Source organism: Garra rufa, chromosome 23, assembly GCF_049309525.1.
Source record: "Garra rufa chromosome 23, GarRuf1.0, whole genome shotgun sequence".
NCBI classification, from domain to species: Eukaryota; Metazoa; Chordata; class Actinopteri; order Cypriniformes; family Cyprinidae; genus Garra; species Garra rufa.
The window spans coordinates 2,709,802-2,723,669 of record NC_133383.1 but is presented as its reverse complement, the minus strand read 5'-3'; the positions used below and the strand labels follow the sequence as shown (position 1 = coordinate 2,723,669).

Genomic DNA, 13,868 nt, shown 5'->3' with positions numbered 1-13,868 from the left:
TCCCGATCTGAATAATAATTCGCAAACCATTATTTCAGATCAGGACTAGGGAACACAGATTGCAAATCATTCAATTATTATCTTTTTTTTTTTAATGAACACTTATTTCATAGATACATTTTTTTTAAATTATTAAAACACCTTTCAAGTACCTCTTCAGGAAAATTGCTACTTTTAAGGGCTTAAATTTCAAAAAGTCAAATTAAAGTCAAGCACCTTAAACACCTTGTACGAACCCTGTATAAACTTAAAAACAAAAACGATATAAAAATATATTAAATATAATTTAAATTATGTATATATTTTTACAATTGCAAAATATATAATAAAATAAAAAAAACAATATCATATATTTAAAAATAAAATAATGGTATACATATCAAGTGTAAAACAAATTATAGTGGCATTTATTATAACCACCAAGCCTTAATGATTTTTTTTTTCCCAGCATGTGTGAAATGCACTTTAAAAATAAACTTGGACTCACACCTCAATCTCTCTCATCTGACACACATCTGCATGTTTTGCATGCATGAAGTTAATTGCATTACATAAAGTGCTTTGCAAAAGCTGCAGCATGTTTACAATTTATACATCATCTTCAATTTACTGAGCTGCCTTGCTGACTACACAGACCTTCTAAGGCCGAATCTGAACTGAAATAAAACGCCGCAAGTGACCGATTTGGAACGCCTTACGCAGGCAGCAACAACACAAATAGCCTTTGATTCTGATAGGGTTTGACATTACCTTGTTGCTAAGCTAATGACAAGCATATGCCATGCATAAAAAGAGCACAGCACACACAAACACTGGGTGAAAACCAGTGTTTATGCACTTGTGCACTTGAAGATTTTGGGTTATTTTGCATTCAGAATAGTGAAAAGAAAACTCATTTAAGTGTTTTTTTTTTTGTACACTTATGTATTTGCAACTCCTTCCTATGCATATTCTGTAGAGGGGTTTACTGATGTATCATTTGGCTGATTTATATAACATATAAGTTGGTAGCACCGATTGTTTTTTTGGCATATCTCGGACCCTAGGCTGACCAGAGAGACACGTTTTTTTTTACAGTCGATTTATGGGGCAGGCAGCGAGCGGATCGTGAAGAAAGGTCAGCTGAATTTGACACTTTATGTTTCAGGCTTGAAATCGCTGATACAACCTTTAAGAAAACTTTCAAAAACAAACCTTACACAAAATACGTTTCTTTTTTTCTTTTTTCACACCATGTTCAGGGCACAAGAAAAATATTAGGGGACTAAATTAATATCAGCATATGAAGTATAACCGTCTCTCATTGTCTCTGAGAGAATGCATGTCAGATGCTGAAAGCACTGTCAGTTTTTACTTTCACTTTCACATATTGCGCAGTTTTCACGTTGCTTGTGTGATATCCATTGGCTCACCTCCATGGTTTAAAACATATTTATAAAAATACAGTATAAAGAAAAGACATATCTTTAAAATATTGCGACGTAACACCAACGTATAGCCATTGTTTTTCACTCACTGAAAGCTACATCTGTCTCTGTCTCTGCTCTCATCACTGGCTGCACGACTGCAGACACACCCCCTCTTGAAATTTCGGCTTTACAAGTTTTGCAAATCGCTATCCGTGGGTCTTTCTCAGATATACTGATATACGTCCACACCGCAGATGTGTTGCTTCAGACAAGCACGTGCAGGCTGCGGTTTCTGTTTGCGTCAACATGCTGTTTCGGCCATGTTGTTTTGGTGATACAAGTCTTTAGGGCGAAAACCGAAAATGCACTTTTGGGCCATTTTCAGCCGAAAATTTTCAGTGGCCGAATATTCGGTGCATCCCTAATATATATAGTAGTCAACATTTGAAGTGGATCAAAAAAATATTAGATAATTATATATATATATTAGGGGTGGGCATAGATTAATTTTTTTAATCTAGATTAATCTAGATTAAAATGGCTAATTTGAATTCTGCTGAAGGCATTCAGAATATGTGTGCTACCCAAATAATGACTAAAAGTAAGTCTTTGAGAATGGATCATAAAGCTCATAAAGCTGTTCTATGATAATTTGTTGATGAAAATAAATTATGTTCAATTAGATGTACTTGTGTTTACTAACTAACTAACAATGAAATTATTTTTTCTACCTATTAGATTGTGTGTTTTTTTAACGTCAACACCTACCCAGCCCATTACATGTTACACCGTACTTTTATTTTGACAGGTTGCCATGAAGTTTCTGTGTCATACAGTATGATATGATGCTAGTTTTCTCAAATGAAATGGTAAAAGTGACACTCACAGCAGTTTGGGAGATTGAGTTTATTTGTTCATGTGAGATGAAAATGCCAAAAATTACCGGGAGCGTCACGTGTGTTTCAGTATGCGTTAGTGATGCGCGGATGGCGGTTATATCTGCGGGCGCTGCGGATAATCCGCGGGTCGGGTGGGTCGGGTAATAAAAAAATGCATTCTGATTATTTGCGGGTGGGTCGCGGGTGGATGAGATAAATCAATAATGATGCAAATATTAACTACATTTTCTAAAACTTGAACGTGTTTTAAATATGTTTTTCATCAGGCAGAGACGATTTCATTTGTGTGCGTGTGTGTGTTTGCCTGTTCTAAGTTTTTGGTGACAGAAACGTTGACATTCCATATAAAGTTTGAAGGGAGTTATGCCTGTGCTAATGCTATTGAGCACGGTAATGCAGCAGTGTAGTGCATTGGTCGCTTTGCGTTTACCCACGTCTCTGATGCGCATCATTCAGAAGTGTCCTGCATTAGCCAAAATCATGACAGTCCAACACATGAATAGCTAATTCAGTCGCATGTTAATAAATTGAAATATTCCCTAAAAACACCCAGTAAAGACAGTGATGTGGTCAGGACCGTGGCGCCGGCTTCTTTTGAAATATATTTGACGATTTTGCCTGATGCGTCCATGCTGCCTGTTCATTCTTACGCGAAAGCATGTCAGGCTAGGCGCGCAGTGGTAGGCTATAATTATTATTGATTACTTATTTGAATCAGTAGATTATAATGAAAACAATACCTTAAAAATGAAAAGAAGCAGATTTTTACGCTCAGACCTTTCTTAAACTGGTGAACCCCTGTAAACTTCAGTCCAAGCATGCGTTCAAATACTAAGTTCAGAGCGGCTCTAATAGAGAGAAAACCCGACCGATTTCGTCAGAGATTGCGGAGAGTCGCATCCAGATGTCAGTTAATGTTATTCTTTTCTGCATGGATTTGGCTTAAAATCATGAGTGATAAACGTATAAGTGTGCAGCGATTTGCAGATCAGCTGAATCAATCTGCTGTTAACATGAACCATCAATTTATCATATCATCATGCAAAACTAAGAATTACAATAAGTGTAATATGACGATCGGGTGCGGGTCGGGTGCGGTTATCTAAATCAGAGAAAAATATAGGTGCGGGTGGGTGGCGGGCGGATAATTTATTTGAAGCTGCGGATTCGGGTGACGATTGAGCACATCCGCGCATCTCTAGTATGCGTGTAGTAAAAGCTCGTCTCCGCCATGCATACATACAGCTAGGCAAACGGAACATATCAGATTCATATTAAAACGGTCTTTTTGCATTTCAGTTTTCACATACACTAGTCCATATCGCGATTTGAATTAAGTGACAGAGCAACATTTGATTTATGAATCCAAAAAACGACGAATTTACGTGGCATTTCGCTATAGTAGATTCTGTTTTCATGAATGGAGGACGACGCGATCCTGTCTGTGTTTTGGTGGAGGAGACTTAAACGCGCGACCATATTCGGTATACATCCGCGTTAAACTATCAAGGTGAAAGTCATCATAGCTTGCGTAGTTTAGACCCAGCTCCTAACCCAAATTTGAGAATAGATTAACGGCGATATTTTTTTATCGCACGATAAGAGTTTCGCGTTAACGCAGCACGTTAACGCCGATAACGGCCCACCACTAATATATATATATATATATATATATATATATATATATATATATATATATATAATTTGCATAAAGAAATAAATAAAGAATAATATATATATTATATAAATATTTAAAAAAAGACATTAACATTATATAATTATATATCAAAATATGTGACCCTGGACCACAAAACCAGTCTTAAGTCGCTGGGGTATATTTGTAGCAATAGCCAAAAATACATTGTATGGGTCAAAATTATTGATTTTTCTTTTATGTCAAGAATCATTAGGAAATTAAGTAAAGATCATGTTACATTAAGATTTTTTGTAAAATTCCTACTGTAAACCTATCAAAATGTAATTTTTGATTAGTAATATGCATTGTTAAGAACTTCATTTGGACAATTTTAAAGGTGATTTTCTCAGTATTTTGATTTTTTTGCACCCTTAGATTCCAGATTTTCAAATAGATGTATCTCGGCCAAATATTGTCCTATCCTAACAAACCATACATCAATAGAAAGCTTAGTTATTGAGCTTTCATATGATGTATATATCTCAGTTTTGTAAAATTTAACCTTATGACTGGTTTTGTGGTCCAGGGTCACATATGCATAAAAAATATGCTTAACTGCAATGCAAATTCTGATGAAAGTTTCAGAAATTACTTTTATGAGAGTAGATTACAGCTTCAATAACATTTTCAACAGTCAAAGCAATTGTCTTTAATGTAGTTATTAGTCAGATGGGGAAAGGATGGTGATGTCTATGCCCTATTGACCCAATTCACTTAAATGCAATCTACGCAGACAGCTCACAAAGTTGTGTAACAGAGCAAGATTACAAAGCTAAAATATGCATTGGTCACATGAATGTCCTCACCTTTAATTCTTTCCAAAAAGTCAATCTGGCCTTGTGAATCTTTGGAGTCCTCGTCAATACCTCCTTGCAGCTGCTTTAAAACCTCCTGCAAGAGAAACATTGTTTTTAACTTATTCAAACACTGAAAATACATCTGTGTGTGCGGTAGATCATCAGAAGCCATCTTTAGATAATATATCACGATGCACGGAAGAAATCAGAAAAAAAAAAAAAGCACGAGAGATTTCCAGCTCCCACCACATGTGAGAAGACTTCTTCAGCCTGTGGGTAAAACGGAGCTGATAAAGAGAAGAAAACTTCCATCAAAGAGCTTTGAAGTGCTTTGAAGACCCGCATGTCAGAGACATAAACAGCTTTGAAGCTCTAAAGATGCACCTGCTACTTCTTTAGTGCCGTGTCGGTGCGTGATCCGGCCTTGATAACGGCCTTGATTTCGCTCTGATTTCAGCTGAAGGGGGTTTTCAGATGTAGGCAAGAGAATCAGCGTTCGCTGCTCAACCTAACGTCAGCGGGTCACAGCTTTGCACATCTTAAAACAAACGCAGCTTAGTTTGGAGATGACTCTGAATTGCTAGAACCTTACATAACTAGATTTTTGCTTTTTAATTAGGAAACATGAGGATGTTTGCCAGTGCAAAACCCACTGGCATGATGCTACAGTGCTACTTCAAGACACTTGAAATGTCTGGAGCACAAATATTGCATCAACTAACACCAAGTATTCATTTAAATACTTCAAGTTCACCCAAAGTTCATCCCAAAATGCAAACTTGCTGTTAATTTATTCTCCCTCAGGCCATTCAAGATAGGTCACAGTTGTCTTCAGTAGAACAGTAAAGAAGATTTTTAAGAGTAAAATTGTGATTTTAGTGATTCATTAAAAAAAAGAGCATATGAAAGAACACAAACCTGTGGCTTCTGGCAACATATTGAGACTTAGGATGCACCGAAATGAAAATGTTTGGCCGAAGCCGAACAAAACTAATTTTTAGCCAAAATGTGCTTTTTACAGTTTTGTCTCGCTTTTCAAAAAAAAAAAAAAAAAAAAAAGGAAAAAAAAAAAAAAAAAAATTTTAAAAATATTTACTTAACACTGAACATTTTTAACATCCTAGTAGACATTATAGCCTATCAACAAAGCATGACTTAACTTACAATTAATAAGTTAATAAAATAATATTCTTTGGCCATTTTTAACACCCTCTTCTTGAATCAGGCATGTGTTTTTTAATGTACACTTAAATGCATCCGTGCTGAGCAAAGGAGAATGTTATAATAAATGTAATAATACAGCTGTTGTAATGATTGTTATTATTTTTGTCTTACTTTTTTTATTTTATTTTACAGAACAACAGCAAAATAACAATACTAATGTTGACTTTTGTTTTGACTGAAACCCGCAAGAAGACTGTTTAAAAGATCTGTTTAAAAGAATCAGTTAAAAAAAACCGATTCATTCGTGAACCAAACTCCAGACCATTTGCCACAGGCTCTGTATTCTTGCACAGACTGATCATTTCGCTTCATAAGACCTCAATATATTATCAGGATATATACCAGGGTATTAATTTTGTGCTGTTTTTTTGACTCTCACAGTGCTGGTAGTCATTGACTTGCACCAAGGTTTCAGCTAAAAGTCTTTTTTGTTCTACTGAAGAAAAAAAGTAGTCATCTACATTTTAAATGGCTTGATGGGGAGTCAAACTGTTTCTAAAAGAATCAGTTCAAAAGAATCAGTTCAAAACAATGAATCATTCGTGAAACAAACTCCAGACAATTTGCCAGAGGCTCTGGATTACAGGTAATAATGTTGTAAATAATGTTCAGTTTCTTGCACAGACTGATCGTTTCGCATCATAAGACCTCAATATATCATCGGGAGACATACACTGTAAAAAGTTTTCACCAATTTCAACTTAAAAACTTAAGTTTAGCAGCTGCCTTAAAATGTTAAGTTAAATCAACTAATTTTTATTGTAATAAGTTAAAATGACTTGTAGTTTTAAGCTGATTTAACTTACAATTTTAAGGCAGCTGCTGAACTCAGGTTTTTAAGTTAAATCTGGTGAAAACTTTTTACAGTGTAGGTATTCATTTTGTGCTGATTTTTTGACTCTCAAAGCGCTGGTAGCCACTGACCATGGTTTCAGCTCATTTAGATTCGGAGTGACTGTCAGGTGTCTGAAAGTGAGTTCTGGTTAAGTAACTAGTAGATTTGTGCTGCTCGACTGGTTCATCCAGTTCACTAAAAAGAATCAGTTCAAAAGAATCAGTTCAAAACAATGATTCATTCGTGAAAAACTCCAGACCATTTGCCAGAGGCTCTGGATAACAGGTAATAATGTTGTAAATAATGTTCAGTTTCTTGCACAGACTGATCGTTTCGCTTCGTAAGACCTCAATATATCGTCAGGAGCCATAGGTATTAATTTTGTGCTGCTGTTTTGACTTTCAAAGTGCTGGTAGCCATTGACTTGCACCGAGGTTTCAGCTAAAAATCATCTTCACTGTTCTACTGAAGAAAAAATATGTCATCTCTATATTTTAGATGGGTTGATGGGGAGTCAAACTGTTTCTACTGGTTTATCCAGTTCACTAAAAAGAATCAGTTAAAACGAATAAGCTCAAAAGAATCAGTTCAAAAGAATCAGTTCAAAAGAATGATTAATTTGTGAACCGAGCTCCGGACCATTTGCCAGAGGCTCTGGATTACAGGCAATAATGTTGTAAACTGATCGTTTCGCTTCATAGGACCTCAATATATCGTCAGGAGCCACAGGTATTAATTTTGTGCTGCTTTTTTGACTCTCAAAGCGCTGGTAGCCACTGACCATGGTTTCAGCTCATTTAGATTCGGAGTGACTGTCAGGTGTCTAAAAGTGAGTTCAGATTGAGTAACTTGTAGATCTGTGCTGCTTGAGTCCGATTTGGTAAATTGGTTCATCCAGTTCACTAAAAAGAATCAGTTCAAAAGAATCAGTTCAAAAGAATCAGTTCAAAAGAATGATTCATTCGTGAAACAAACTCCAGACCATTTGCCAGGGGCTCTGGATTACAGGTAATAATGTTGTAAATAATGTTCAGTTTCTTGCACAGACTGATCGTTTCGCTTCATAAGACCTCAATATATCATCGGGAGCCATAGGTATTAATTATGTGCTGCTTTTTTGACTCTCAAAGTGCCGGTAGCCATTGACTTGCACCGAGGTTTCAGCTAAAAATCATCTTCACTGTTCTACTGAAGAAAAAATATGTCATCTCTATATTTTAGATGGGTTGATGGGGAGTCAAACTGTTTCTACTGGTTTATCCAGTTCACTAAAAAGAATCAGTTAAAACGAATAAGCTCAAAAGAATCAGTTCAAAAGAATCAGTTCAAAAGAATCAGTTCAAAAGAATGATTAATTTGTGAACCGAGCTCCGGACCATTTTCCAGAGGCTCTGGATTACAGGTAATAATGCTGTAAACTGATCGTTTTGCTTCATAGGACCTTAATATATCGTCAGGAGCCACAGGTATTAATTTTGTGCTGCTTTTTTGACTCTCAAAGTGCTGGTAGCCATTGACCATGGTTTCAGCTCATTTAGATTCGGAGTGACTGTCAGGTGTCCAAAAGTGAATTCAGATTGAGTAACTTGTAGATCTGTGCTGCTTGAGTCCGATTTGGTAAATTGGTTCATCCAGTTCACTAAAAAGAATCAGTTCAAAAGAATCAGTTCAAAACAATGATTAATTCGTGAAACAAACTCCGGACCATTTGCCAGAGGCTCTGGATTACAGGTAATAATGTTGTAAATAATGTTCAGTTTCTTGCACAGACTGATCGTTTCGCATCATAAGACCTCAATATATCGTCAGGAGACATACACTGTAAAAAGTTTTCACCAATTTCAACTTAAAAACTTAAGTTTAGCAGCTGCCTTAAAATGTTAAGTTAAATCAACTAATTTTTATTGTAATAAGTTAAAATGACTTGTAGTTTTAAGCTGATTTAACTTACAATTTTAAGGCAGCTGCTGAACTCAGGTTTTTAAGTTAAATCTGGTGAAAACTTTTTACAGAGTAGGTATTAATTTTGTGCTGCTTTTTTGACTCTCAAAGCGCTGGTAGCCATTGACCATGGTTTCAGCTCATTTAGATTCGGAGTGACTGTCAGGTGCCTGAAAGTGAGTTCTGGTTAAGTAACTTGTAGATTTGTGCTGCTCGACTGGTTCATCCAGTTCACTAAAAAGAATCAGTTCAAAAGAATCAGTTCAAAAGAATCAGTTCAAAAGAATCAGTTCAAAAGAATGATTCATTCGTGAAACAAACTCCGGACCATTTGCCAGGGGCTCTGGATTACAGGTAATAATGTTGTAAATAATGTTCAGTTTCTTGCACAGACTGATCGTTTCGCTTCATTAGACCTCAATATATCATCGGGAGCCACAGGCATTAATTATGTGCTGCTTTTTTGACTCTCAAAGTGCCGGTAGCCATTGACTTGCACCGAGGTTTCAGCTAAAAATCATCTTCACTGTTCTACTGAAGAAAAATGTCATCTCTATATCTTAGAGTAAAATGAACAATACAATAACAGTATTTTTCATTTTTAGGAGAACTATCCTTATATGCAAATCATATAGTCACATTGTTGACCAACCACTAGAACAATCCTCAAGCATGCATCTCGGTGCAATAACAACAAAGTCCAGGACAAAAACACGTTTGCAAAACTTACCGCTGAGGTCGTCCTCAACGTCCTTTAGCGGTTTCATAACCCAAACCCTCACTGACGCCAGTATGGTCCCAAAACCATATCGAATGCGAGACATTCACAGCGGTCATTTGATCACTGTGAGTTGGAAGCGTGTTTGGAAGCCGAAAAAGCCCAAACAATGTGACTGCCTCACAGGAAGCGGCTACCTCCCCCCCTCATCCCATCCCATCCCGGAGACCCAAAGCCTCATGGAGAACACAGATGCTTCCCCATTCAGCTCACAGGACCACCCTTCCCAAACGGCTCGGGGTCACCGTATCCACGGCCCGCTGGAGGCACGCGGAGAAGGCCGGAGGTGTCCAGAAGGGAAAGGTCACGCATGAGCTCGCCGTTTATCTTCCCTTATGCAGTAGAAAAGAACAACGCGGGGTTATTCTGTGTCTCCGAAGAGTCATCGGGTGTTTTCTCCCAAGGGAGCGTGACGTCACACTGAGACGTCTCAGGAAACAACAGCTTCATTATAGGGGAGGGGTCATATGATTACAGAGCCCTTTACTACACTGTGAGTCAGAGATAGTGAATCAAACGACAGCATGACAACATCATTACTCTCTCTGCTTGCTCAAAATAACACGAAATTAAATTAACTCTATTTATGTTCTCACGAAATGTGTCTTGTCTTGTCATGCAAGATTGTTTTCACAAAATAATCTTGATAAAAATACAATTTAAAATACAATACAATTTAAATAAAACATAAGAAAAACATAATACAAATAAAAAAATAATACAAAATATAAAAATAATGTAAAAATGAATAAAAATATAAATACATAAAATATTGATAATCTATAATATAAAAAACTAAATATAATTCGAAACATTTAAAAATAAATAAAATAAACTGTGAAATATTATAATTCATATTAATTATAACTGTAACTAAAAATTTTTTTTTTAAATGTAATAAAATAAACAATGCATAATATAATTAATATTAATTATAATATTAATTGATATAACAAAATTACTAATTAAATGTATAAAAAATTAATATAACATTAGAATAAATTATAAACATTTGAAAATAAAATAATGCATAATATAATTAATATTAATTATAATATTAAAAACTAATCAAATGTATAAAAACTTAAATATAACAATTAAATCAATTATAAACATTTGAAAATAAATAAAATAAACAATGCAAAATATTATAATTAATATTAATTATAATATTAATATAACCAAATAAAAAAATAATCAAATGTATAAAAACTTAAACGACTAATATAGCATAATAGAATAAATTATATACATTTGAAAATAAATAAAATAAGCAATGCTAAATATATTTAATATTAATTATATTAATTAATATAACAAAATAACAAAATAATTAAATGTGTAAAAACTTAAATATAACAGAGTAAATTATACACATATGAAAATAAATAAAATAAACAACGCCAAATACTATAATTATACAAAATTTTAAATTAAATCAAATGTATAAAAAAACAATAGAATACATTAAAAAAACTAATATAATAAACAAATTAAAAATGTATAATAAATGAACAATAATAAATTAATAAATAAATTAAACATTACAATATATATCTTAAATAGTGCAATTATATAAATTAAGCTAAAAAATCTGATTTATATATAATATATTACATATGCTATACATAATATATACATATATAAAAGAAACAATATATAATAGAATTATATTTTAAATAAATTAATTTAAAATGTAATCAATATAATTACAATATAATACATAGCTTAAAATAGTAAAATGCTTTTTTTTTCAAATACATAAATCATATAAAACAAAATATTATATACAAAACTAAAGATAAAACAAAAATACAAAATTAACAAAATTAACAATACAATAATAAAATGGTTATATACATTTAAAAATAATGAAATATATGAAATAATGTAATATAAAATAAAATAAATAAAAAAATAAAAATAAGTTGAAATTCTAATAAAACTTAAGATCACTTGCTATATGTATTTTATATATATTTAATATAATACTTTAAAAATAAAAACATACAAAATTAAAGCAAAAAATTTCAAATCAATATATTTATAATATAATACAACAAAATATTAAAAGGCAATTATATAAATTAAATATATAAATTATATAATGAACAAAATGAAAAAATATAAAAATGAAACAAAATATTGATGCTTTTGTATTTTGTGTTCACCATACGTTGTATGTTTTGCACTCCTAATAAAAATAAAATAAATAAATAATATAATACAAAATATAATATAAAAAACTAAAGATAAAACTAAAACATTAAATAAAATAATTATACATTTAAAAATTACAAAATACATAAAATAATCTAATATATAATATAAAATTACATAAAAAAAGAATTAATTTGAAAATCTACTAAAACTTAATATTAAGATCACTTGGTTCAAAACACTGACTATGAATAATATCAACAGTTCCAGATGTTTGACGAAGCAATCACCACTAATCAATATTACTAAATAAATTATGTAAGTTAACTGCATTGCAAATTCTGATCCATTAAAAGGTCTACTGGTCTAATATAACAAAAGTGACTAGCTGAAATCCTAAAATAACAGTTATGAGAACAGATTACAGCTGTAATAACATTTTGAACAGCCAAATCCACACTGGGATGGACTTGAGTGTCCTAATGCGCTTCTGAGGCTATAATGGAAGTGCTAGTTTTGCTCTTTCCAGAGTCAACGTCCGAAGGAATCGGGTTACGGCGATACAGATGCCCTTGGTACAATATTAGAGTCATCCGTCCTCTCATGTGTGAAGCTGCAAGCACACAACACTTTTAAAAATGTCATCCTATCCTCCCAGTAATGGAAATCAATGCTCCTAGGCAGCCATCTGCAGGGAGCCTGAAATACCCGCATATCTGATTCCTATCCAGTGTTCAGTTCATCAGACCTGGAGTCAGACGAGACCCGTGGGTTATTGTTCGAGTGCGAGCGGGGGAACGGACGGCGGGCCACTTTGCTTTCCCAGCGATAAAGGCAGAGTGTCCTTGAAACGTGGAAAGGAAACATCACATGACACACATGCCATGTACTTAGGAAAAAACAAACGTGGAGCCAGATGACAAACAAGATTTAAAATATGAAATAGGTCACTGTTTTAAAAATACTGAGGATGTCAAGAAAAATGACATCAATACATGAAATTATCTGAGGGTCTCCAACAATATAGCCTGTTTCTTTGAGATGAAAACAAGTGTCAGAAATGGTGATGCACTGAATTTTTTTTTTTTTTTTTTTTTACAGAAATAACGGAATCTAAAGTACCGAATCTACATTTTTTTAAAGCCCAAAATGAAAATGCACCTAAAGTTTATTTTAGAATCAATTAATTGATCAAATTTAATTAATAATCAACATTCAAATAAAAAAAAAAATTTTCAAAAACCACATCAGGCTCTTTTTTTTATATAAACATTTAAACAGTGGCTGCAATAATTAAAATAAATAAATAAATAAATAAATAAATAAATAATATAATTACAAATAATAAATAAAAAACAATGCTAAACATTATAATTATATAAATCAAATGAATATAAACAAAAAAAGATCAAATAAATAATACAAACAAAATTTTGCAATAAATTTTAAATATAAAAATGTGTGCGTGTGTATATAAAACAAAAATAACCAAAAATCTAACCTTAAATCTTATATATAATATATACAAATTTATTCATCTTAATATATAAAAGTACAATATAACTACATAATAAAACTAAATAAAATTATATTAAATATTAATATAATGTTTGTTATATTAATTAATATAACAATTAATATAACAAACAAAAGAAAAATTGTTAATAAATTATATAAATTATAATTATAACATAATTATTTTATTATATAAAAATTAGTCTTATTAATTTTTAAATCAGAATTAAAATATATATATATGAACTAAAATTTAACTAAAAACAAATGAGAAACTCACTGAAAAAATAATAAAAAAGTTTAAGATTTTTATATTTAATTTGGTTTCAGTTCATGTTTATTTCATTTCAAGTAAAAAAAAAAAAAAATATATATATATATATATATATATATATATATATAAAATATATATATATATATATATATATATATATATATATATATATATATTTTTTTTTTTTACAACAAAGTTGAACTAAAAACAAATGAGAAACTCACTGAAATAATAATAAAAAAAAAGTTTTTTAAGATTTTTATATTTTATTTGGTTTCAGTTCATGTTTATTTCATTTCAAGTAACAAACACTTCATTCATTTTAGTGAACTATTATAAC

At 32.2% G+C, this 13,868-nt stretch overlaps 2 protein-coding genes across 2 annotated transcripts in view; one reads left to right on the top strand and one right to left on the bottom strand.

Annotated features, from left to right (window-relative positions):
- The window catches only part of LOC141299823 (adenomatous polyposis coli protein-like), a gene marked incomplete at its 3' end in the record, with an annotated part of 204,026 nt that overhangs the window by 20,734 nt on the left and 169,424 nt on the right, over positions 1-13,868 (bottom strand). The window contains exon 2 of the mRNA XM_073830190.1: positions 4,811-4,895. Coding sequence (XP_073686291.1) covers positions 4,811-4,895 — 85 coding nt within the window. The remainder of the gene's footprint in view (positions 1-4,810; positions 4,896-13,868) is intronic.
- The window catches only part of apc (APC regulator of WNT signaling pathway), a 21,862-nt gene continuing 17,587 nt past the window's right edge, over positions 9,594-13,868 (top strand). The window contains exon 1 of the mRNA XM_073830148.1: positions 9,594-9,882. Within this exon, the coding sequence (XP_073686249.1) occupies positions 9,594-9,882 (289 nt within the window). The remainder of the gene's footprint in view (positions 9,883-13,868) is intronic.